Source organism: Anopheles moucheti, chromosome 2 (assembly GCF_943734755.1).
Source record: "Anopheles moucheti chromosome 2, idAnoMoucSN_F20_07, whole genome shotgun sequence".
NCBI classification, from domain to species: Eukaryota; Metazoa; Arthropoda; class Insecta; order Diptera; family Culicidae; genus Anopheles; species Anopheles moucheti.
The window spans coordinates 21,638,945-21,665,129 of NC_069140.1; the positions used below are offsets into that span (position 1 = coordinate 21,638,945).

General features: G+C 47.8%; 3 protein-coding genes and 5 non-coding genes across 8 annotated transcripts; 5 read left to right on the forward strand and 3 right to left on the reverse strand.

Annotated features, from left to right (window-relative positions):
• Window positions 1-481: 481 nt before the first annotated feature.
• LOC128310597 (rootletin) lies at window positions 482-19,867 on the forward strand. Its single transcript, XM_053047279.1, has 11 exons — window positions 482-1,345; window positions 10,714-11,447; window positions 11,538-11,703; window positions 12,387-12,596; window positions 12,671-13,405; window positions 13,482-13,633; window positions 14,502-15,183; window positions 15,514-16,384; window positions 16,470-16,655; window positions 16,733-19,187; window positions 19,265-19,867. Exons 1-11 carry the CDS (start codon window positions 482-484, stop codon window positions 19,353-19,355), a joined length of 7,146 nt encoding a protein of 2,381 aa, XP_052903239.1. The 3' UTR covers window positions 19,356-19,867.
• On the forward strand, window positions 9,634-9,740 carry LOC128299940 (U6 spliceosomal RNA). The gene has a single exon (XR_008287318.1). It is a non-coding gene; the product is annotated as a U6 spliceosomal RNA (small nuclear RNA).
• On the reverse strand, window positions 13,684-13,756 carry Trnar-ucg (transfer RNA arginine (anticodon UCG)). The gene has a single exon. It is a non-coding gene; the product is annotated as a tRNA-Arg (tRNA).
• Trnah-gug (transfer RNA histidin (anticodon GUG)) lies at window positions 14,335-14,406 on the reverse strand. The gene has a single exon. It is a non-coding gene; the product is annotated as a tRNA-His (tRNA).
• Trnag-ucc (transfer RNA glycine (anticodon UCC)) lies at window positions 15,245-15,316 on the reverse strand. Its single transcript has one exon. It is a non-coding gene; the product is annotated as a tRNA-Gly (tRNA).
• A 759-nt stretch (window positions 19,868-20,626) lies between the features above and the next one.
• On the forward strand, window positions 20,627-20,698 carry Trnah-gug (transfer RNA histidin (anticodon GUG)). Its single transcript has one exon. It is a non-coding gene; the product is annotated as a tRNA-His (tRNA).
• A 268-nt stretch (window positions 20,699-20,966) lies between these two features.
• On the forward strand, window positions 20,967-21,685 carry LOC128310598 (ADP-ribosylation factor-like protein 6-interacting protein 4). The gene has a single exon (XM_053047280.1). The coding sequence runs from the start codon at window positions 20,987-20,989 to the stop codon at window positions 21,614-21,616; it is 630 nt and encodes a 209-aa protein (XP_052903240.1). The 5' UTR covers window positions 20,967-20,986; the 3' UTR covers window positions 21,617-21,685.
• A 139-nt stretch (window positions 21,686-21,824) lies between these two features.
• Window positions 21,825-26,017, forward strand: LOC128309447 (zinc finger protein 271-like). Its single transcript, XM_053045837.1, has 3 exons — window positions 21,825-21,988; window positions 22,051-22,271; window positions 22,359-26,017. The coding sequence occupies exons 2-3, from the start codon at window positions 22,210-22,212 to the stop codon at window positions 25,639-25,641; spliced, it is 3,345 nt and encodes a 1,114-aa protein (XP_052901797.1). The 5' UTR covers window positions 21,825-21,988; window positions 22,051-22,209; the 3' UTR covers window positions 25,642-26,017.
• Window positions 26,018-26,185: the final 168 nt, after the last annotated feature.

Sequence of the window (26,185 nt, forward strand, 5' to 3'; positions counted from 1 at the left end):
ATCGCGAGGTGTCGAGGAATCGGGGTGTCCTTCTGCTGACCCAGTTCACCGCTTCATTCCGATACATCATCACAGTCAACGTTGAACCATCGGTAGTGAAACCTGGCCAACACACATTCAGATTGTTGGTTGTTGTTCTAGTAGTTCACAAATTGAAGACAAGCGCTCTTTTAGTTTAAACATTCAAACCACCGCTGGTTTGCATTGTGCAGCAGTGTGCGTGGATGCAAAACCGATCGTTATTCGCTCACGTGGTTCTTGCCTCCACTCAAGGGTGTATGTATAGTGACGGTTTAAAAGTTTCTAAATTACTTTTGAAGCACGTTGCCTGCAAACTTTTAGTACCGAGTTGGAAACCTACACCCCCCGGCACGAGAGGCCAACAAGGATCACTGGGGAAAATCGGACTATCCTCCCTTTTTTCCCCCTTCGGTTGTTCGCGAAAGCGCGAATGAGGAACACATAAAGCAACACACGCGAAATGGAATTCCTCTCACACACGGTGGCCAACGGCGTGTGCCACCATAATGCTCATGCTGCTCTTGCTAGCACTGGCAGAGGCAGTGTTGCCAGCCGTGAACATAAAGGCGAAATCACGCCACCGGAGCAGCGTACAGCACACTGCCAAGCAACAACGCACCGGTTGTCAACAGTTTCCCCCACGGTGCCGGGCGTCGGAACGCGTTGCCTGGAACTGGTCGAGCAGGCCGTAGCGCTGGAACGGCGCATGTCAGGAAGCGGGCGCGACGTAAAGGTGTCGCTGGTTGAAATCGGCGATCTATGCTTCGCTACCAAGGTAAACGATAAACAAATTATCTTCTGCACCAGGCGACGCCCAGCGGAGGCCCCGGTAACAGGGGGCAGCAGCAGCAGTAGCAGAAACGATGAAGTCGCCCAGGACGTTAGAAAAGGATCCGAATCGGTCGCGGGCGGTTCAGTTCCTCGTCAGTTGTCAGCCGGAGCGGACCGGCAGCCTCGTGCAGAAGCGGTGTGCAGCGTTGTGGCAGCGGTTGGTGTGGACAGTCGTGGTGAGCTGGTGGATAGGTTGTACCTAGCGCGTGACGGACAACGGTGGCTACGGGTGCCCGCATCGGATCCGGTCGATTGTGCCCCTGGTGTCGATCCTGGTAACGGTGCAACGGCCGCCCATTGGAGTAGTGCCGGTACGGGCGGTACTCTCGATCAAACCGATCCGGAGACCGCGGTGAAACTTACTTTCGACGGTAACAGTGCGAGGGGACGTAGTACCGGTGCGGACCAGTTCGAACAGTTTTGTGTCAAGTGTCGTGTGTATCTTTTGGAGCATTTTGCAAAGTTTCGCAGCAACGTCGGCGTGATGTCGCGCGTAAGTTTTTGTTTCTGCTAAACGATATTTTGATGTAAAAGGTAGAAGTGATCAGTCTTGCAACGAAGTGGACATTCAGGTGGCCCGGTGGTGTATTGATAACGGAGTTGGGCTTCACACGACAGAACCGGTTCAATTTCTCCCGTATGCAAGACTAGATATTCCGGGCACGGGAAAATATAGTCAAAGAAATCCAAAATTTTTCCAAATCGCTCCAATGGAAATCCAAAGGCTTTTTAGACCTCTTGAGGATATTGTGCCCGATAAAAAAGAAGGACTCTCAGGTGCTGTAGTAATAGCTGTTCTTCCCCTTATCGTATGTGTGTGTGTGTTTCTGTACAGTCCAATATGGTAGCATTTCGAAGAGCTATTCGAAGAATTCGAAAAGGGATACCGCCGCTAGAATTCGTTACTTACCCGCACACATTTCATAGAGAAATCTCGGAGCTACGAAAACACTACTCTGCCTGCTGCTGCTGCCCGTGTGATGTGTCCATGTGCACCAACATAGCCTGTTCCCCAAAACGACCGACAGACATGATACCACGGCAGGCCACAAGAAACACATTTCACTGCACCATGTTTATCGAAACACTCACGGCAAACCACGAACAGTCGGTGGACCACTATCTGTGCCCTCTCTCTCTCTCTCTCCCTCTCTCTGTGCAGTCGTATGGTATCGATTATCAACGTGAAAACTCGAAGTCTTCACTTCCTAGCGGGAACCGCACGGTGTTCCGCTGGTGGAAACGGTGGTTAAACAGGTCACAGACATAAATCCTCTGTCCTGCCTTCCGTTTTGGAAGTTTTTGCAAATAGTTCCCGAGGTTTGGAAAGGGGCTGTTTGAACGAGGATCAGTACGCTTTTTTTTTTTTTTGAGGACCCTTTCGTTACTTCCGAAAGAGTACATTTGTCAACCTGTTCCTGTGGGAAGCATGGGCGTATCATTACCCCGCCGCAAAATAATAATTCTGTTCCGATGTTCAATGATGAATAACTCACAGTGAACCAACCCCAAGCACGAATGTGCAGTATCGATAAAAGAGGTCTATCCCTCAACTTTATCACCCCCGATCGGGGTTCGAAAGGGAGTAAGTGATGTGTTTGTGGCTTTATAATAAATTATGTAGTTACAAAGTGTGCACAGCCCGGTAGTTTAGTGGTCCGAATCGTTATTCCTTACACTGAGGCTATACAACGTTTAGTAAATGATGTTAAGAAATGTCAGACCCAAACCAAAGAATCTCGAGATTTTAGTTATGTTTACTACAACTATAAATAATGTTAAATCTAACCACCAAGAATGGCTGGCTACAGTTCAACACTTCGATTACTCTAAACTGGATAAACAGGGATCGAGAACCGGCATTGAGGATACCTCGAAAGTCTTGGTTTTCATTATCTGATATATGTGTAGTATGTGTAGTATGCGAATTTGATTAGAACTTCAAGACCTCAAGAGACTTGAGATCAATAACTCATCTCATATATGGTCCCTCTTGTGGTCTAGAATGACTGGAGGGAACCCAAGTCACCCGAACATAAGATGATTTTTTAGTAGTGGCCTAGACAGTGGCCAAGGGAGGAACAAGATAGCATAAACCGATCACGAACGAGTGCCGTCGCCAGCTAATCCATTATCCTGCTCGTCATTGTAGCGATTCCTCCCCTCCATTGTGCTTCCACACATACAGGGCATGTCCTTCCAAAAATTAGAGGCATGCGTGAGTACTGGAACTATATAAGTTATATAAAGTCCTAGCTTCGTTCGTCGAGGCAGGTACTTTGAGTAGAGAAATTTCCTCAAGTTGTAGAAAGACCGGTTGACGGCAGCACCTTAGCGTATATCTCAACGACATGGCAGGGGCGTTAGTGGTGTCCAGCATCGACTTGGTTCTTGGCTCGTTAATCTCCAACCCGAGGAATTCATCCGCCTGCTCAATCTTTTAGTAAACATTCGTTAAGTAGCTTTTAACGAGAGCCGTAAACCAATGATGTTTAGGCCACTAGCGTATGCCAGGATCTGGATTGACTTGTAGAAGATGTTCCGCGATGTTTCCGCCTCCCAGTCGTGAATAGACAAGCTAGCCCATCTCCTCGGTGCAGACCTTAGCCGGTAGCAAAATGCCCTGGGAGTTTAACGTCCACCATCACCTGGCAAGTGGCGTTATTGTCATTCATACTGGTCTGGATTTCCAAAAGAGATCAATGCGTCTTAAACTTTTCCCATGGCTATCGTATATCGTATCTGGCCTTGAACTCGATGAAGAGTTGCAAGGAGTGAAGTCGCTGAGAAGATCTGATCAACGCTTCGGAATCTCCGCTGATAGTTTCAATGGATAAGAGACTATTTCGCTGTCACAGTGTTAATGTGGTGTTAGTATACGAATTCTTTTTTGCCATTAGCGCTGTCCAGGCTGTATTGTTTAGTATACGACTTCTAAACACCATCACTCAAGATAATCAAGCATGAAAGCACGTGCATGGGATGCCTCTCGAAAGGCGAGCCTAATACACTCCAACAGATCGATGTCCCCATGCGGTGCTCGCGTCCGTACTATCAACGCTGAACCCGCGTGCATTGTCGACCTGTGCGCGATGATCCTGCCGATTAAATAACACAGAAAAGGCGCACGTGATCGCCACGGGGTTGACGATGGGCCCGGAGCGCAAGAGAACATCTTCGCACAGCTTTTTTTTCTACTTCGGGACGGGGCCGAAGTGCGAACGATAAGCGAACCGGCCGGCTATGTGTGCGGTTTCCGGTTTTCCGAGGCCGTGCCCACATAGCGCGCTCTACAGAACCAGCGAACTCCGGCACCAACCGGTTGCTATGCGCCAGTTTTCCATCCCTGGGCCCGGTGTGCAACTCTGCGTACTTTGGTACAACCGTCGACCGGCCTTCGCAATCGATTCTTTCGCTGGCTCTCGAGCGAACGGCCGGTAGTTTGTGCTGGGGCGCGTTTTGTACACTTTGAACTCTCCGCACTAGTGGACGACCAACTCATGTTGGGCGGCGGGCAGATAAGCGCCAGGAACAGACAGACAGAAGCAGCATCAGCATCGTCATTTGTCGATGGTTAAGATGACGGGTTGCATCATCGGGTTTTGCTTCGCAGTTGGTGTGGTATGCCGGTCAAAGTACACAGCCGGGGACTATACGTCGTGTCACGTCTATTCTAAAAGTTGTTACAAATAGCTGCCATCGAACGAATTAATATTGCACAATAAATCACTGATCACTTCTACTACGGTACCGATCGGTGCACGTTGCAACAGATCAACCGATCGTTTCGTCACCCTTCCACCAAATGAACTCTAAATCTTCCCCACAACTCAATGTACCACAACAAATCACGGCCACACTACAAGAGCGCAACCCGAACGCGTCTGCTTTAATTTACATCCATAAAATAAACTTCGAGCAAGCAATTTTACTACGAGCGTCACAAGCTATGCAAGAAGCAAACTGTATTATCGCCCACTACTATCACCCGCCGGCAACAGGCCAACGATCCATCGTCACAAGAATCACAGCATAGTATCTCTAGGCACTCTAGTGCTATCTGTGGATTGTGGAATAAAACTTAAAACATTCATTTCGTGTGCGATTCGCTAGATGCAGGTGCGCGATCAAATAATAAAGGCCAGTTTTAAATCACATGATTATTTCGCGCCATTCACAAAAGCACGTGCGCGCTTGCAAACCCCTTTTTTGAAGCTCTTGCAACCGAATGGCAACAGTGCCGGAGCCGGGAAGGATTGAGGAACACAAAAGGGCAAAGTCCTGGACCGTGTGCATAATGACGGATGTGTCGCGGTGTTGTGTTGTGATGATGTTGATGTTGATTCCGTGTGTGACCAGCAGTGTTTCATCAGCTTTTAGCTTTGCTTTTTCTCAAACCGGTTAAAAGAGGAATCAACAAATTTGCTGATAATGCAATAACCGGTCTGCTCCCTGCCCGTTGTGATTTCATCACCGCCTGGGCGCGAGTTTTAGGCAAACAAATTGCGCGATGACTCTATTCGGGGACCATTCGGTGGGACCGAAAGGAAGACAAAGTTTGAAAATAATTCACCAGACCACCCGTGCACCTGTTGCTGTGGTGTGTGTTGGAACCAGGCCTCGGGACGTCATTTTTCCCGACATCGCACACCACAAAATGCAAAGTGAATGCTGTCAGTGAGCTGTCAAATATAATCATCGCTTTCGGTTGGCTGGTTGAAACTCTTTTCCTTTGGAGTCCCTCCCAAGTGCGAGCCGCCCCGTTCATCGGTGGAGTTCAATTGAACCATCTGGAGCACTGCTTGCCGCTTGCCTTTAGTACTTCTTCCAATAGTGCAAGCATTGAACAGTCCCGATAGAGTGAGAATTCCGTTGCTGTTGCTTTTTTTGCAAAACGTTTTTCCCACCCAACAGTACGGCAAGAGGAGGTGAGTTTGATGCACGCGGTCCCACCGTTGATTGCTTTTCCGTTTTCGTGGTGGCACGCGATGTTGTACCGTCGTGCGCTAATTAGCGGACACGGTTGAAACCAATCATTATTTCATCATGCTCATCGGTGGTGGTTGTGGAATCCTGCTCGTCGGAATCCTTCCCTCTTACTGATGGAATATATCAGGAAGGATCGCCGTGTAGGACGATAGTGAAACAATTTTGCATTGTTTAGACCACAACCACCACCCAAAAAAGGGGGATGAGGACGTGCCCACCCGGACGTGCCGGATTTAAAAAGCCGGAAGACGTTTGTGCACTGTTCTGCAGCGGTAGGCAGACAAATCCGGTGCTTGCTACTACCATTGCATTCATTTGTTTCGTGAGTTCCGGGTTAAATATATTCATAGAATTGGTCCGATTTCAGGAGTGTGATAGCAGCAGCGTACAGTGGCGGAAAACTTTGCAGACAGCTAATCGATTGCAAAGTTCGACTGGATGGTAAAAGCACACGCTGATTGTAATTGCACGGGTTATTGCACTATTAGTGCGAGGAAGTTCCAATCGTGTCTATTTGTGCATTGGCATATGGTGCCACTGTGAGGAAATAAATAGATCAGAGAAGGATGTTCATTTGCTATTTAATGCTTCAACCATTATATATTTATCTTCGACATACGCTAACTCTTGTAGTATTTAGTTTACACGTTGCATCCTGATATTTTAGGATTCTTCGATTTCTACTTGTGCTTTTGATTCATTTCATTGGATTCCTGGATTTGAATCTTTAGTTAGAAGCCATTCAAATCAGGAGTCGACTGTCAAAATATTCATGAATCCTCAACGATTCTTGATTAACCTAGAGGATTCATTCAAAACCAGCCATTCAAGCCATTCAAATTCAGGAGTCGACTGTCAAAATATTCATGAATCCTCAACGATTCTTGATAAACCTATGTTAGAGGATTCATTCTAAGTCAGCCATTCAAGCCATTCAAATCAGGAGTCGACTGTCAAAATATTCATGAATCCTCAACGATTCTTGACTAACCTAGAGGATTCATTCAAAACCAGCCATTCAAACCATTCAAATTCAGGAGTCGACTGTCAAAATATTTATGAATCCTCAACGATTATTGATAAACCTAGAGGATTCATGGATGACGATTCAGAATCATTCGTACAATTAAAAAATTCTTTCAGATTCATGAGTCTAAATGTAATGTCTGAATGTCTGATGTAATAATCTTTAAATTGCAATATCTACAATGAGATTTTTGTTGGAATCCAAAAATCGTCCTTTCGACGTCAGCTACTATTACATCAGGCCGCTTCTCGCCCAATGAAGCCTGATACGTTTTGCCTGATGGTGGTACCAACGGTGCGAAACATTACTACTTCGCTTTGCTTTCGATCCTTCTTTTAGCGTTATCGATCAAATTTTGCGCACCCAAAACCCGATCTCACAAGTTCCCTGTAACCTGTGTACACGCCCGTTTTGCCCTACATACACACACCAAATTTGGTTACTCCAAAATTTCGATCCCACAAAACTTTTACTACCGTGGGCACGGGAACAAGGCACACGGAAGTTACAGCAGGAATGGCAGTGGGCAGTGACAGGGAGGTAGGTAGAGTAGAGTAAATTGTAACTATAGGGAGGGGCAAAAGACTATGGTGGGTATAGTGGCCATAAATCAAAAACCGCATCGTTCTACGGTGGACGGAAACGGAATTCGGTTCCGTGTTGGTTTATAGTAACGAATGAACGCGGTACGGGACAGGTAAATAACAAAACAACTCATCGATAGATGTTCTGCTAGCACACACAGCAGCGCACCGCACGCAACATTCAATTCCCTTGAAGCATGTTGACAATTTTTCGACTTATGGAGAGACAAAATTGCGAAATGAAAATAGAAAAAAAAACACACACAGAGCCACATGGCTTTTAACGTTTTAACCCATGGCCCCACGAAGGGCCATTAACGATCGTCACGGCGATCGAATATCGCACCATTTCCTGTAATAATCCCGCACTAGTTCGTATCACTTCCTGAACCCGTAACCGAACCTGTCCGGCAATCGCACACGCACAAACAGGCAAAGAAGGATGATCCGCCCCCGTTTGCGTGCGAAACTGCCACCGGAACAGATCCTTTCGTTTGCTGTATGGAACCTATCATAAATAATCATAAACAATCTGCCATACCATCATCATCATCGTGTGCCCCCGGTTCCGGGTGCCGTTTAATAAAGTCCCCACCCACCCCGGTAAACAAGTAAATAAATAAGTGGAAAATTGTGCGAAAAGAGGGACTCACCGGCAATTGTCGAACTGGCGACGACAAACATTCGGCAGCCCATTTATCGAATTTACCGTGCCGAAGGGCGATTCGGGAAGACGGAATTATGCTGGCATCGTACTTTTACCCTGATAGCAATCTTGCTTCTTCCGGGGGACATATCACCATGTTGCTGTGCAGGTTGGGACGGCGAGGAGCCCTTTTTCCCATTACCAGGCCCTTCCCTTACAGTGCCATGGCGACGCAATTGAATTCGTTTTCTGTGGGTTTTTTCCACATATTGGGAACACAAACTATCGATATAGTGTAGCAAAGCAAAACAAATGTTTGTTTGATTTGTTTCAAGATCGTTGGGCAAGGGTTGGAGGGGTGTATTTTGTTTATTAAATACCACCCCTAACCTAAACATAAAGGTAGAATTATGCTGCGTACCATTCTTCGTATGCAATTGTGGTGCATAGTGAATTGTAAAACACGTTTCGTTAGTTGGAGTCGTCTTTAAGTGAACGAAAACCCAATACGTAGAGTGTTTCACACCAATCATTCTATTACCATTTATAAAACTGATTATAGAAATTCAACCACAATCATCGTTGCGTTCAAAAATTAACCTTAAACCTAGCATCACCCCGTCTTACGTACAGTAAATAAATAACTAGAATCAAAATAGCTCAATGATTAGCCATTGCGGTTGCGTAATTATGCATGTGATCGGCGGGCATCACGGAGCATGAGAACCGTCCCGTACCTGTGCCCCATCGTTTGCAGTCGGAACCGAACGAATCCGTGACTGATTCGCTTTCAAAACAAGCGGCGCGGGTAAACAAGCTAAAAGTATGGTTGTTGTTTTATTTTCTACCCGTTCCGATGTGCTTCACCCATATCCTGATTAGGCTGCGGATGGTAAAAATGGAAAATAAAACTTTATGTCCTTGAAATCTATTTGTATTCATCTGCGACGTCGACTCTATGGACGATTCCAACCAGTCACAGCAAGCGGGGAATACATTTCGATTCGTCATCAATGGGTGGGATGGATGTGCCGTGCATTTACGGTTTTGTGAAAGCACCAGGTTTCCGTGTTTGGCAGAACTATCAGCAGAAAAACGGGACGAAACGGAGCTATGCTACCCAAATTACTAGCGCGCATACGAACAAAATACATCCTTCTTTCCGAAGCGGTTGAAATAGCAAAATCCATTAGCATTTTTCCTTCACCTAGCTAGCTAGTCAGCAAAAGCGAACAATCAACAATACAATTAAAATGACAGCCATGGTAATTTGTTGATTGAGAATGTTTACGCATCACTAATGCCTAACAGTGGTGCACGATTATTCAAACAGCGGATTGAATTGCGAACTACCAAAAACGATCGATCGCGCTTTGCTGATGATACGGCACACGCTAGTGATGCGTGCGCTCGAAGGGTTTGAACGGAACTGTACAACATTTGTAAGGTTCCGCGTCAAACGCAACCGTTATTCATCGCTAGAAGTGAAACGAGGGTATGTTGGTATATATACAAACGGGGTTGCCTCACGTCTTGTCCTAGCTTCGGCTGGACATATACTAAAATTGGAACGATACAGAGAAGATTAGCATGGCCCCTGCGCAAGGATGACACGCAAAATCGTGAAGCGTTCCACATTTTTTTGACACATCCTTTTCCGGTATTCTGGTACTCTTGATGAGAGGCTACTTTTTGGACGTTGACTATTTTTTTCAGAGAATGGCCAGATCGTTTTGCTTATAACTAAAGGAAACTTAATCTAATACAATTCACATTCGATTGAATACATTCCCATCTCCAAACAACGAGAGGTCACCTTATCCCGGGATGTACTCTGTTGTACGTTCACTATTGAATGAAGATGCATTCATCTTAAATTTTCAGCATTAAACAGGCTATTCTACCAGTATACTTAGGGTAGAAATATAACTTCCATGTATTTCGTTTAAAATCGCAAGATTATATGAGAATGAACAACACATTTCGTTGCCGCGCAGCAAAAGATTTGTGCCACGTGTCCTTCTCGAAACATACCGAATGCATCCAACCATGACCAACTCACGCACCACACAGTGCATATATGGTGAAGTTGTTGTATCCCACAACAATTCAGGTAGGGGAGATTCTATCCCTTTACACCTGATTTACAACGTGTGGTCATTTCCCACCCTCGCCAAAGAGTGTTTCGATGACGTCGTAATTATTCACCTGACCACACATATGTGGACCCACTAGTCCACTCATTATTGCGCGGCGAAGGGTCCTTTGGTCATATCGATTTTTTTCACTGACCAAAACATTACTTCCCTTACACGTCTGAGAATTCATTTTCCGTTCCATTTTGGTTACATTTTTGGGTGTCGGTAGATACCACGAATGACCACCAGTGGTGGCCGCAGTGTAGCTAGCGCGGTTGCGGCTTTTAGTCGTAGCGTGCATGGTGGTCAGTGTGGGTGACGTCCTCTGGGCTAGTGTTTGTATCCTGCTGATTGGGCTTGGATTCATAATGAAAAAGGCAGTCTCTTTTCAGGTGGTTTTTGTGCACAAACTCGTATTAAAAAAGTGTTTCGGAGACAGCTCATAACGCGTTTTGTTCATCTTTTTCCCATTTCCAGTTGAATGGTAAGGATTGTGCACCGAGCTTAGGACTGCGTCACTCGGAAGGAGGTGGTGGAGTTGGCCCGGGTGCAAACATCGATCGCTCCAAGAAACCTTTCTCCAGACCGTTCAACAAGAACCGGCTGCAGCACGACGCGTCAGCAGCTGGAGGTGGTGGTGGTGGTGGAAGTGGTACATTGAACGTCCCAGCCACAGCAAGGATGCCCTCGAGTACGGGCAGCAGCAGTTCGCCACCGAGTGCGGCCGACACAAACGCCCTCATACGTCAGAACAATGAACTACGCCACCGGCTGCAGGAGGAGGCGAACAACTATCGGCGCCGGTTAGACACGTACAAGCAGGCGCAAAACAATCAAGCTGCCTTGGTTAGCCGACTGCAGGCAAAGGTACTGCAGTACAAACAACGTTGCACGGATCTGGAACAATTGCCTCCCGCGGCTGCGAGCTGTATCGCTGGCGGTGGTGGTGGTGGTGGACGCTATGGTACTGGAAGTCGAGAACCATCGCCCGGATCAAGACATCCGCATCATCCGCACCATGCGCCATCGTCACCACCACCGACGGGTGGCGCAATCTGTTCCGATGCGGCAGGACCACTCAGCCTGCCCTCGGTATGCCCGGTAGCGCGGGAACGCGCCCGGTCAAGATCCCGGTCGCAATCACCGTGCCGGAAGTACTCCGAAGGATCCCACGACGAAATCCGCCATCAGCTGGACGAGGAACGACGACGGTAAGAAGCGTGGTGGCCGAAGCCAGCCGCTAAGTGTTATGCATGTGCTCCACTGATATTCACACACCTATGTTCTGATATTTAACGCAGTTGCGAAAAATTGCTGGTCGAGAACTCCTGCCTGCGGCAGCAGTTGGAAGAGTCTCATCGCACCAACGACGCATTAACGAACGATCTCCAGAAGCTTACCAGCGATTGGGAAAGCTTGCGTGATGAACTGTTGAGCAAGGAAGACGAATGGAAAGAGGAGGAACAGGTAGGTTGTATTGTTTTGCATCAAAACAGCACAGCATTCGTACTGAACATCCAAACAACACGTGGAAAGGGAGTCTCAATGATTCTTTTGCCCTTTGTCAAATGGTAAAACCGTACAACAGTTGTTGGGCTCAATCTAGTTTGCCGTAACTGTAGCCGAGCGAAGAAGAGCGATTACCAAAGTTACGCACCGTGTGAGAGCGAGAACACTAGTACACTGCACTGTGCTATTTTTAGAACACGTTCATGCTGTTTTTGTACGAATAATGCGTAAGCACAGTGCCACATCTGTGCATGTATCGCTAGTGCTGCCTGTAGGACGTCGTACAGATAGAGGGTAAAGTGTGGCTCGCATCCAAGGAAATGATGATGGCCACTTTTCAAGTGACACGATGCTTGAAGCTGACCAGCCAACCATACATTATGTTACGACTTCAAGGTCGGCTTGGGTACTATCTGATCCTTCACTATAAAAATGCTCTATATCTGAATCAAACTAAACTGTTCTCTTACTTAGAGAAAGAGATGTGCAACGTTAACCAACGTTGAAGATTCGAGGTCCACGAAGGGCCATATTGTGATTTTACATGATAAAGGGCGGTCTTCTTCATCGTTAATCTGGCTGGCTCTTTAATACGTTGAATCTCTTCTGATTCGCACTGATATCGCACACCTCCTCTTTAGGCATTCAACGATTACTATAATAACGAACATACGCGGCTGTTGAAAATGTGGCGCGAGGTGGTACAGGTGCGCCGCATGTACAACGAGATGGCCTCCACCACCAAGATGGAGCTCGGTCGCATGCATCTCGAGCTGTCAGGCACGGTGCGCGAGGTGTCGGGTGCTTGTAGCGGCGTCTCAGTGAACCTGAAACAGTCGTCCAAATTTGAGGTACTTTATGCACAAAGTGATGTTATGTTTTGCTGATGTTTTAACACCAATCGATCACTTTTACAAATGACCAGGAGGCACAACAGATGCACATTGAGCGTGAAAACATGGAGCTTAAGTCGCAACTGTCCGAACTTCGGCTGCAGTACGAAGCGGCCAGGCAAGAGATAAGCCAGCGTGACCAGCGACTACAACAGATGGCGCAAGATCTGAAGCTACTCGATGATCGCTATACGCAGGCCGACAGTCAAGCAGCCCAGGCACACCGCATGAACGATGAGGTGGAACGGCTACAGGCGGCCCTGCGTGACATAGCCCACGCGGTGGTCCAGGACGCAGAAACGAGCGCGTCGGCCGATGTAGGTTGTGGCGGGCTTGCCGGTGACGGACAGCACCATCTGCATCTATCGCAGCCGATCGTGTCCCCCGGAGTGGCACCACGTTCACCGAAACGTTCTTCCGGTGGTGGTGGAAGTGGTGGACTGCGTGCTTCACAGGCTTTCGCCGAGGGTACGATTTCCGCTGTGCAGGCCGCACTGCACAAATACCAGCTAGCCATACACGATCTGCAGGTCAAGTTGCAGACAAACAACGAGACGCTGAAGGCCACGCGAAAGCAGTACGACGGTTGCGAGCATGCACGTGACATGCTGTCCGGCAAGGTCGCGGAGCTGACGGAAAAGCTCGACTCGGCGAACCATCAGCTCTCGGAACTGTACAAAGAACGGGACAGTCTGCAGAAGACGCTGGATGGGTTGCGCTCGGATAAGCACACGGTGGAACGCGGAAAGGCGGAACTGAACTCCATCGTAAGTTCGATCATTCACGAAATAGACAAGTTTCAACAAAAAACATCGTAATCAACCTTTTTTTTTCTTTAAATAGGTCGATAGTTTAAACACCGATTATGAGAAGCTACAGAACGTCAATAGCAAACTGCAGAAGATGTACGACGCGCTAGAGGAAGAGAAGAAAATGATCGAGCTGGAACTTCAACGCGTCCATAAAGATAAAGACATTCAGGAAATGAATTTAAGGTAAGATCCCATTTACACATTTGACAAAAACAAAAAAAACTTCCATGAGTCGACCGTGACAGGACTCGAACCTGCAATCTTCGGATCCGAAGTCCGACGCCTTCTCCATTAGGCCACACGGTCGCATGTAAATCCATCGCTTAAACGCATTTAAAAACACACACCTACTCTTTTCCATGAAGCTTAATATTGCCAAAAATGACACGGTACTGTATCAAATTAATGCGACTTAATCAAAACAACGTGTTGTTCAGTTAATTGTACACGTACAAAGCGAGTATGCACGTGCCGGAACATAGAAAACTGTTGGCTACATGCTTTTGTCATTAGTTTGTTGAATTTTACATATTCATTGTCAGCAACTCATTCTTGTGAAATATGTTCACCAAAGTTAATTATCATATTATTTTTTGACGGTAGAACAGCCAGGCCGTATATCTTATAGACTACACTTAATCTCTACTAATTCAACAAGTTAACATAGTGATATGTGGTGCGGGATGCACCTTATTCCGAGTGAACTCGGTAAAATTATCTTGCTATCCTCTTCGTCAAAACGATAAGACAAACTAGACAAAAAGGGTTTTTCTTTCTAACAAGGGACATTTTGTTGTAATAATAGTAGTAAAAAAAAGTGCATAAAAAAAGATTAGCCACCACAATTCTCTCCGTGACAGTGTGCGGGCGAGAGAGCGCGACACTGCCGTGACCAGGATTCGAACCTGGGTTACTACGGCCACAACGTAGGGTCCTAACCACTAGACGATCACGGCTATGAGAACGGGATGGCGAGGGCCACTCCGTACGCATACTTTAACTTGCATTCGCTCACTCTAACTCTGTCCCCCTTTTTCACTATCATTCCCAGAGCGGAAGAAGAACGTTGCAGTAGACTGCGCGAAGAAACCATTACGCTTCGAGAGGAGCTGAACAAGCTCTACCTTTCACGCGACTTGCTCGAACAGCAACGCATCGAATCGGACGGGCTGCTGAATATGCTCGAGAAACAGAAACTTGAGCTTGAGTTCGAACTAGACCGTGTGACTGGCGAACGCAATGAACTGCACGCCACACTAGAAAAACGTACCAACTCCAACGAACACCAGGAACAGGAAATCCGCCAGCTGAAATCGACCGTAGCGCAGCTGGACGAAGAGCGCGGCAAACTGCGCGTTCAGTCGAATGACCAGAGTGCGGATCTGGCTTCCCTCAAAAAAGAGCTCATCAGCGCTGAACAGGCCAGGCTGGATCTCGATTCGGAAAAGCTGGCCATCAGTGAACGGTTGAAGTGTCTCGAGATGGAAAAGGACAAAATCGAGGCAGAGCTTAGCTGTGTAGCACGCGAACGCAACGATCTCAGCAATCAACTTGCAACCATTGCACGCAAGAAGGAAACCATCGGTGAAGAGGTGATGCGACTTCGGCAACGGCTAGAGCAATCGAATGAAATGAATGGTCGGCTAAATCGCTCGCTTGAAGAGCTGGTAAAGGAAAGCGAAGAAAAGACGGTTACCATCGAAGGGCATGAAAAGGAACTGCAAAGATTACAGGTAAAAATAACTTTAGACATAAGGGTGCACAGAGGGGCGAGCATTAAAAAAAAAAGAATCGTGCGTCGGCCGGGAATCGAACCCGGATCAACTGCTTGGAAGGCAACTATGCTGACCATTACACCACCGACGCCGTCGAGGAGAGGCGCCTACCAAACCCTTTTTGATATCGACGCCATTTTTTGCGACGACTAGGCAATGTTTCATATGACCTGCGGGCAAGTTGAGTTGAGATGTTTATGGCAAGCATGTTAAAAGATTACTTTTACATCATTAAATTTCACTCATTTATGTTTTCCTCATTTCTTCCTCTCTGCGCACATTAATCAGGAACAACTTGCTTCAATACGCAGTGAGAAGGAATCTTTGGAAGCCGTTCTTTTCGACACAAACACCTCCCTCGAGGAGGCCGAAGCAAAGAAAGATGCACTGGAGCGAGAAAATCAAGATCTGCTTATCAAGCAAGAATCGCACAAGGCTCTAATCGCCCGGCTCAACAAGGACCTGGAAAACGCGGAACGACGCGCCCAGGATATCAAGATTCAGCTAACAAATGCGGCCGCCAATCAAGAGGCCGAGTTCTTACAGAAACTCTCAAGCTTGCGCACTTTCAGCGAGGAAAACATCAAGAAGCTGAACGACGAAAAGGAGCAGATTCGACAAACACTCGAGAAGCGTATGCAGCAATCGCTCCAGGCGTTAGAAAGCGCCAAAGATGCCGAAATCCGACAGCTCCGCGAGCAGTACGAGACGCTGCAGATGCATCTGGATGCATTGAATCAACAGCACGAGGAAGTGATCCTGCGGGCGGAGAACGAAAAGCAGCAAGCGTTGCTGATTGCCCATCGCGACAAACAGGCCGTGATCGAGAAGCTGGAGCTCACGGCACGGGAACTGAAAAATGAGCTGGAAAATGGCGATCGGTTGAAGCGCGAGATGGCCGCCCGTCAGGAGAAGGACCGCACCACGATCGGTTGTCTGCGGGACGAAATTACCAAGATGCGCACGAAAGCGGAGGAGGCGCGCATTCGCGCGGAAGAGGAAATGAATCGGCTCGAGGTAGCTGCGGGATCGCTGCGCGAAGAGAAGGATTACCTGGTGAAAGACGGAGAAGAGCTGAAGGTGCAACTCCGCCTTTCGGAGGATCGTTGTGATGCGCTAAACCATCAGCTTCAGGATACGCAGCGCAAATTAAAGGAAGGTGAGTGCTAAACATTTATACATTATTGGGACAACTCGTGTGGAATATCTTCTCACGTATAACTTCATTCCTGCAACGAATGTAGCGGAAAATAACACCGATGGAACGAGGAAGGATTTGACGGACACCAGACGAACCCTGGCGGATAGCAACATCGAAAGGGACAAGTACGCCAACAGTAACAAAGAGCTACGGGACCATGTGAAACGGGTGGAGGAACAGCGCCGGCAGCAGGCACGCACCATCGAAGATGCAATAGCTAAGATTTCTTGTAAGCATTCGCCCTTGATTTCGCAAAACGTTGTTGCATCCGGTACCTCTAAATGTCTGTGTTGCTCTTAATTACAGCACTGGAAGAAACGCGTAACGGCTTGGAGCAGGATAAGGTGCGCCTGCAGACCATCCTGAAGGAAACGGAAACAAATGTCACCAAACTTAACCAGGAGCTTACGAACGCTCAAACCGACATACAAAAGTTCCAGACGGACACAAGTCAAAAGGACGCGTCAGAAAAGGAGCTTCAGGCCCGTTTGGCAAACGAGGGCGAGGAGAAGGAACGCGTGTTGGCGGAGTTGCACCAGATCAAGAAGCAGATGGCCGACCTAGAGGGTACACTGTGCGCCACCCGTCAGGAGCTCGGCCGGGCGCGCTGTAAGGCCAACCAGGACGAGCATCGGTTCCATCAGCGCGAGCAAGAGCTGTGCGCACGGAACGAGGAAGGTCGTGGCCGTGAGAAGAGGCTCGAGGACCAGAAGCACAACCTTGAGGTGTGTCTAGCCGATGCGACACAACAAATCCAGGAGCTGAAGGCGCGGCTGGGCGGTGCCGAGGGACGTGTCCGGGCGCTCGATGAGCAGCTGGTGCAGCTGGAGTGCCAGAAGAAGGAGGTCGAAAACAAGCTCAGCTCGATCGGCCACACGTTGCGCCGTATTGCCGGTATTCAGATGGACGGTTCGGTCAGTTTGCCGTATCGTCTGATGAGCCCCTCGCGTCGGTACAGCCCAGCGAGAGGTGGTACCGGTGGACGATCAGAGAGCGGTGACTATCCACCCGGACACCATCACGGGCATCACGGGCATCATCACCATCATCACCACGGACACGAGACGCGCAGTCTCTCCGGTGAGAATGTGCTGATAGACGTCGATCCGGAGATGGTGCGAAAGGGTGTGCGGTCGCTAATGCAGCAAATCGCACACATCGAGCGCGAACGGGATGATTTCAAGGTGCAGCTGTGCACTGCGCGCAAACAGCTGCAGGAGGGCAGCGATGCACAGCTTCGCCTGGAGACGAAGATCAACAAACTGCAGCAGCATGTACGCGCGGTGCATGAAGACAAAACCAACCTAGAGGCACGGTTGGCGCAGAAGACGAGCGCCTTACAGTCGACCGAGGAAACGCTGCGCCAGAAATCAGACGAGCTGACGGCTTTACGCGAGAAGGCGGCCCAGCTGGAACAGTCCCTAACGAGCACAACTGAGGAACGGACCCATCTCGAGGAGCGATTGGACAAATGTCGCCAGGGCGGAGCACGTCTCGAATCTGACAAGCGCCATCTGCAGGACGAGCTAGCCCGCACAGAGGCGCGGGCCACCAAATTGGACCTGCAACGGGTCGCCCTCGAGGGTGATATACAACGGCTGCAAATGGCAATGCAGGAGAAGGATTGTACGCTGCGCAATCAGCAGGAACGGTTGGAAAATCAGCAGCGTTCGCTGACACAGCTCGAGGATCGCTGTGTTGCACTCAAGAGCACAGTCGACCAGCTCAAGGAACGGCTACAGGCTGCGGCCATAACCGAAACGGAACTGCGCGGTGAAATAAGCGGCCTGCAGCGACACAATGCCGACCAAAGCCACACGTTCGCGCTTGGTCAGGACAAGTTGAAGCAGCTGCAGAAGACGCTAACCGGCAGCGAGAACGAGCGTCGCGTACTGGCCGAACGTCTCGATGCGACCCAACACACCATCAACGAGCTGCGGCGTAACCAGCAGGCTGCCCAGGACGGTACGACCCGCCTGCAGGAACAGTTGGCCGAATGTGAGGTTCAGAAGTCCACTCTGGAGAGTCAGCTGCGCCTGGCCAAGTGGAACCAGGAAACGAGCGAACAGCTCGCAGCAACGGGTGGCAATATGGGTGGAGGTGGCGCCGGTGCTTCTGGTGATCAGGAACTTGCGCGCCAGCTGATCAGTTCGCAGCGGGAACGAAACGACCTGCGCAACCAGGTGGAGACGCTAAACGAAAGGATCCGCACACTGGAGCGCGATAAACGTCCAGCTGGCAAGTACGATCGGTCCGAGAAGAAGTTGACCGGCGGCGAGTACGACTCAAACCGGATGGAGTCGACGGCTTACAACTGTGGATTGGACCATGCACAGATCGAGCAGGAAGGGCGTGAGCTGCGCATGAAGGTACGCCGGCTGGAAACGCTGCTCGCGGAGAAGGAAGCGGAGTTGGCACGGTCCCGGGCGAAGCTGCTCGAATCACCGAGCAAGGCCAGCAGCCTCGGTGGGGGCAGTGCTGGGGTTGATGTCGAACGTTACCGGAGCGCACAGGTACAGGCAGAACGGTTGCTAGACGCACGGGAACAATCACACCGACAGCAAGTTACTCGTCTGGAGAATCAAATTACGATGCTTAGGGAGCAGCTGGCACAGGAGGCAAAACGACGCCAGCAGTACATACTACACAGTTCACGTGCCGGCAGAGAGATGCAACAGCTGCGCCAGACCATTGGGGAATCACTACGCAACGTAGCACAGGATCCGCTCGATACGGGTTTGCTTGAAAGCGAAGCACGTCGGTAAGTAGTTTGGGGATGGCAAACGATTGTTCGCGTGAATTAACTTTCTAACGTTCCGTTTTACCTGTCAATTCTAGATTGGACAGTGCTGTATCAATGAGCTTACCACCAACAACTGGCCGAGGTAGAGGAGAATTTGATCGCAGTCTCAGTCCCACGTTCCGTTAATGACATCGGATCGATTCACACCGCTCAATCCATACACTGCCCTAACTTGTATTGTTAAACATCAATCAAAGTATTTTGAAAGATAATTGTGGACAGGCACGATAGAAGTTATTATATATAACCGTCCAATATTAAATTATTATTAGAGAAAAGCACACAGCACTGTCGCTTTCAGTAGGAAACACTCGATCTCTAAGTAATATGAATCAATCCAACTAAAATAGTTGCCGGATTGGCAGTTGGATAAACCAATATCTCCATTGATCTCACTAAAACAGTCATACGCAAAAGCTTTTAAAGTACGGTACGGGTACGGTAGCATAAGTGGGAGAATCATCAAATATTATCCAAACGAATTCATATTTAACATAAGTCGTAATATAGTCGCATAACGATTTACCTACAGCTGTTAATAGCAGATATCATCATACGGTTCACCGCCGGTGCGTTAGCAGTATGGACAGACAGATTAGCCAGCATCGGATGTTATCCAAAAACGGCATCAACTTCATTCGCTTCAACTCACAATTTTATCAATCGACAAAGTTGTTCCTTTAGCATGTAAGTTTGTGGCTCCCGTTAGGGCAAGAATATGTATTAGCAAATCATTTTCCACAAAACAACCAAAACTGTCGTTCATTTTCAACACACCAAATAAACCAATTCATGCAACTAGTGTAAGCTTTTCAACGAGATGTGTTTTTTGAACTAATATGAGAAAGTTTAATGTAAATAATTACCGAAATGTAAACGCGATTGAATTATCAAACCACCCCTTTATTGCAAACACGGCATCTGTGTCTGGGTTATACCAGGTGGAGTATCTTCTATATACCGAAGGCACAAACCGCTAAGTTCAATGGACATGGAATGGATAGACTTCAATGACTGATATTTTGGTACGATTTTTTTTTGTTTTCAAACTCGTACTACATAATTACTAAACAGTTAATGTGTCCAATCGGGAAAGTCAATCATAGCTTATGTTGGACTTAGCAAAACTCATAATGCTCAAAAAATATTTTGAGTGATTTCGAGCTTTACAACACTCGTGCATTTCACACGAATCAGTAAATAACGCAACTGTTTATTTTTGGTTGCTTCTTTTCGACATGTGATACGAAAATTATTAACTTAACCTAATTTTTGTAGTATCTCTTTTTACAGCAGAATTGTAACCAATCCGTCTTTATCAACAATTGAACAAAAAAAGGCACCAATTGTTTGTTTTGATACAGAAACAACTACACCCTCACCGACAGCACTCGCTAGCCGTGATCGTCTAGTGGTTAGGACCCTACGTTGTGGCCGTAGTAACCCAGGTTCGAATCCTGGTCACGGCAGTGTCGCGTCATGCGACACTGTCACGGAAGAGTGCTTTTTTTTTAGCAAAAATTCCCTTTTAGTTTTTTAATCAATTTCTTTTCACTAACTTACTTTTGCCTCAGTAGTTTTCACTGTTTTTATAACAGCTGCATCCAATTATCTGGAGTGATTGCTCTTTTCTGGTATCAATAATAATATTACACCACTACAACTATACGATACGACACAAAACAAACCGCTGTCAAACATATGTGCTGTATCGCAGCTTCAGAACATAAACAAACGCCTACTTCGTTTGACTAGACATGAAGGAAAGCAGAAAACGCAGAAGATCAAGGCGCGATAGCTCGTCTTCATCATCGTCCTCCAGCAGGGATACTAGTAGCAGCTCTAGCGACAGTAGTTCCCGCTCCAGCTCCTCCACTCGCAGTAGCAGCACCGAGCGTAAACGCAGAAAAAAGCAGCTAAAGAAAAAGCTTGCCAAACAGCAAAAAAAAGAAAAGAAAGCCCAAAAGAAGGCGCTTCGCAAGGAAAAGAAAGCCAAACGAAAGCAGGAAAAGTTAGCAAGCAAACTAGCGAAACGGCAGCTGAAGGAACAACGGAAAAAGGAAAAACACTCCAAGAAGGATGAACCCATCGCTGCAGAACAGGAAACGCTGGCCAGTGGTGCTGGTCTGCTGGACTGCGGCATCCCGCTAGATTTGATGAATCGCAAAGCAATGGCTCCGGAAACACGGGAAGAGTATGAGGCACGCCAATCAATTCTACGACGAGTGGTCGATCCAGAAACCGGGCGTACGAGGCTAATTAAAGGCGACGGTGAAATCATCGAAGAATGCGTAACTCGCGACCGGCACAAGGAGATTAACCGTCAGGCGACGGCAGGCGATGGGGCAGAGTTTCAACGCAAAACACTTGGTCGAAATGTGCGATAAACAACACAAGAACGAACAATGTTGCCAATAAATCTGGATTCGATTGATAGGGACCGGATTTATAATAAAAAAAAACAACCTTGCTGTCATTTTCTCCCAACTTCTGTTTGACATTTTTAGCGAGGTGTGCGTGCGATTTTGAATCAAAACCAACACACATAGCACAAAACTACACTGCTGACACAGGGGATAGGATGGAAAAAGATGCTGCGTGAACGAACACAGAGGCGTTGTGAAAAATGCAGACATTAAGTGTAGCTCAAGAAACGAAGATTGAAGGACAATGTGGAAGGATCGTTTGATTCTGCTTTCCTAACTCAGATATACAGCTTTTGTAAGCACATATTGTTAGGGTTCCGTAGTTACTATCAGGTGAGTGGTTAATGCTAATGTTTCCTAGCTAGCAACATAAGCTATTGATTACCGGTCAACAGGAATTGTGAGACGTATCTCTCAGCTTGAACTTATAACCGGAAGAGGTGTCCTTCAGAAATGCTGCGCGTAATGTTGGGTTTTGTTTGACTGCCTCGCTGCATAGCATAGCAACGGCCAACAAATCTGTTTTTGTCAGAGGTTGAACATCACACATCAAGATGAATCTGGCAACAGAACAAGTACCAGAAGAACCGGTCGTCGACGATGATCCAGTGAATGTGTAAGTATCAGTATTAATCTGCTTCAATAAGACTTGCTACTCGTCCGCCACGTCTGTTACTATCTGCAAAATAATGATTCGTTTCAGTCCGAATAAAAATCCCGAAACGTACTGCCGGTTTTGTTTCTCGGAGAATGAAATTGAGCCACTGTTTTCGTCGAGCGGTACACAGGCAAGTGCAGAACTGCTGCGACGAATATACGAATGTATAGGCATAAAGTTGACAAAGAAAGATTACTGCCCCAGCAGCATTTGCTGGTCGTGTACGCTCACCATGGAGGAGTTCCAGTGTTTTCGCACACGGTGCTTGAAATTCGACTCATTAGTACGAAGCCTGCGGCCGACGGTGAAATCGGAACCAGGCTACGGAACCACTACACCAACAGAGTTTTTGCAACGAGAGCAAAAGGCTGCCGTCAAACAACAGTCCGCGGCAAGCGTTGCCCAACAGGGTAAGAGTGGTGGTGGTGGTAGCGCCACTGCTTCGTCAGATGAGCGGAAATTTAAATGCCAGTTCTGTCCACGAACATTTAAGCACAAAATGTATCTGGATCAGCATCTTTGGAAACACCGGGACAGAATAGGGCAGGAGGCAGGAGTTGGGACAAAGAAATCGCACTTCAACGGTAACGGAAGCTCAGCAGTCAGTGTGAAAGCCGAAACGGTTCGCACTGTTACGACGACAACACCCAACACCAACACCTCTACAAGCGCGACAGTCGATCGCCCGATTAGTTGTGAATATTGTCCACGGAAGTTTACGCGCCGGATGTACTACATGCAACATCTTCGCCGACATAAACCAGACGAGCGGTTGTTTCGTTGCCGACATTGTCCGCGCAGCTTCACGTCACAGATGAGACGGACGGGACATGAGCGTAAGATACATGGATATCCAACCAATTCGAAACCGGAGGAAAAGGATACCTTCTCCTGTCCCAAGTGTTCCAGAGTGTTTAAACATCGTTCGTCACTGCGTATGCATTTACTGAACCATGACGGTCAGCTGCCGTACGGTTGTGACATATGCAATTGCCGCTTTTACAGCGTAAGCTATCTGGCCCTGCACAAAAAGCGCTACCACGGACCGAACGCAGCCCGAACCTTGGCTAACGGTACCTCCATTCCATGTCACTACTGTTCGCGTTGGTTTTTGCGCGAGTGTGATCGCTCGAGCCACATCAAACAGATGCATGCGGATATGCACGCGAGCAAGGAGTCTGCGGCAGGGTTTAATCAACTGCTCGAAGATTGTCCCCCGGCTGATAGTGAGGGGCTTACCGATCCGGAAATACTGCCACCGAACGTGCACGAACCGATGATGGTGATCAAGGAGGAGGAACCGGATACGAATGAATCTGCTGCACCGACTGCGACACCGAGTGCCACTAACGATCCGAGTGCATTTCAGTTCTACTGTTACTCCTGTGCGATGCCGTTCGACACGGAGGATATGTACTCGGAACATTTAGATGATCAACATCCGTTTGGAGGCGAACAGCTGATGGATCAGCTGGAAGCGTCCTCCACGATGGAGCAGGAGGCGAACCTATTTAAGTGCCCGTTTTGTCCGAAAACGTTTTCGCGCAAGTGGAGCATGACGCAACACATTCCAACGCACATGGCAAAGAAAGGGTATCAGTGCGAATACTGTCCTGCCATATTCACGCGTAACGAATACCTGCGGACGCACCGGAAACGTAAACATCCGACCCTACCCGAGACCGGTGCGTACAAATGCAGTTATTGCCCACGGTTGTTCCATAAGGCACGGTATAAGAAAGTGCACGAGCGGATCGCACATATAAAGAAGGGCGACACGTTACCGGAAGGAGACGATACGGAAAGTGAACTAGTGGCAATTAACAGCACAGTTGATAAGATAGATGAAAGCAGTAGTAGTGTAGCGCATGAACTACTCTCACGAGCGTCAGACAGTTTCGATCAAACGTCTAACGATGCCCACAGTGTGATTTCGAACCAGAATTATGCGGATCTGGAAGCATCATCGCGGCTAACTATTGTACTGGAGCCCTTAACGGAACACGTATTGGAAGAATATCGATGGCAATTGGAAGCCTACGCCAGTATGCCTCCAGAAGACATAAAGCTGGAATTGATGGAAGCACCAGTGGAGCACGAGAATTTCGTGGACGATCATTATTACGATGTTGATAACGACGACGACGACGACGACGACGATGGTAATGATGATGATATGGAAGTCTTGGGGAGCAATACAGCCGCTTCATTTAATCAGGATGGTTCGAACGATTCGAATAAACAGCACTTAAAAAGAAAACGAAGCAAATTCGGCATCACTTTGCATCCGTGTCCGCACTGTACGAAGCTGTTTAAATCGCGAACTGCGTTGCGATCGCACGCACTTTACCACAGCGGCGAATTGCCGCACAGATGTGATGAGTGTGGCGTGCAGTTTATGCGCTACAATCAGCTCGAGTATCATAAGACCAAATATCATGGTGCCAACAGTGCGACGATGGCTGCCCGTTACAGCTGTGACTTCTGCCCGCGAATTTTTCTGCGCAAGCAGGATCGTACCACGCATCAGCTGATGGTACATGCGCGCGATCAGGCCGAAGCTATCGATGCGTCGCCCGCTCACGCGATGATGAAAAAATCCAAACGAAAGGACTATGTATGCAGGGTGTGCGATGCGGACTTTGATAAGTATCGAAGGTGCCTGCGACACATCGCGGTGCATCATCCAACGACCGACGGTGGGCCGGAATGCAAACCGATCAAACTGTGCCACTGCAGTATATGTTCAGGCATTTACAAGAAGAGCGACGATTGGCATGAGCACCTGACCGAACATCCGAGTGTGCGGCCGCATCATTGTGAGCAGTGTATCCGCAGGCGAAGAAAAGCGTCAAGCCGGAAACAAGTCCACCGGTGCTCGTACTGCCCGAAAGCGTTCGAACACAAACCGAACCTTGCGTCGCATCTGCGCATACACAAGCAGCAGTTACGGTTCCCGTGTGGCGAGTGTGGCGTAATGTACGATCGTTACCGTGATCTGATGACGCATCAGAGCCGGTACCACTCGGAGAATCCTGCCGATGCGATAGGCCGTGAACCGCTACAAAGGTGTAACTTTTGTCCACGCGTCTTCACACGTTTGCGCGATGTAAAATATCATCAGGAGCAGGTGCACGCGGATCAAGTTATACCTCCGGACAATGTGGAGAATGATATTGAACCGAACGACGAACCGGAGGAGGATGGTAGTCTAGAGATGTTCGGTTTCGGACCCGATATGTTTCCTGAGACCAATCTGCACGAAGTACTGACCACAATGCAACAGCCGATAAAACCTGATCCTGATCTTGACCTCACATCACCGTAAGATTATGCTTTCTATTGTATAGTGTGCTATCGCACAAAAATGCCGTAACGCAATCCCATTGATTTATTGTGCTAACAACAAACGTTGGAAGCGCCATTTACGGCCAGTCTATCGCAACTAGTAACTACCATTAGAAATAGTGTTCGTTTTATCACAGTTAAACCCGGTGCGCGATGCACCGTACTACAATTTTGAACAAATGATTAGTTGCATTTGGCGTGTACACGTAAGCAGCAATTAATAAGACTTAATATGAACTATTGCCGTGCGACACACAAAACTATCGTGTTTTGTTCGAGACAGATAGCGTGCAGTACGTAAACATAACGGCATATTTTTACATTCATTGATATTATTAGGAATAAACCAATAAAAATGGCACACCGAGAACAAGATGACTTTTTTATATGAGTTAGAATATCTACACTTTCTACGAATTACAGTATTACTTACAATTTCTTAACTGTTGAAAGGCTGTTGAATATGGCGATCTCTCTATCTCTATTCAGCCATTGTTTCCATATGTTCCAGGAAACGGCTAATG

What these genes read in the sequence shown, in the direction of transcription:
- LOC128310597 (XM_053047279.1), top strand. Translation starts at nt 482, where the DNA reads ATGGAATTCCTCTCACACACGGTGGCCAACGGCGTGTGCCACCATAAT. An exon ending in AGGAACTGCAAAGATTACAG is followed by an intron (nt 15,184 to 15,513) that starts GTAAAAATAACT and finishes CACATTAATCAG; the next exon opens with GAACAACTTGCTTCAATACG. An exon ending in TGCAATAGCTAAGATTTCTT is followed by an intron (nt 16,656 to 16,732) that starts GTAAGCATTCGC and finishes TCTTAATTACAG; the next exon opens with CACTGGAAGAAACGCGTAAC.
- LOC128310598 (XM_053047280.1), top strand. Translation starts at nt 20,987, where the DNA reads ATGAAGGAAAGCAGAAAACGCAGAAGATCAAGGCGCGATAGCTCGTCT.
- LOC128309447 (XM_053045837.1), top strand. Translation starts at nt 22,210, where the DNA reads ATGAATCTGGCAACAGAACAAGTACCAGAAGAACCGGTCGTCGACGAT. An exon ending in GACGATGATCCAGTGAATGT is followed by an intron (nt 22,272 to 22,358) that starts GTAAGTATCAGT and finishes GATTCGTTTCAG; the next exon opens with TCCGAATAAAAATCCCGAAA.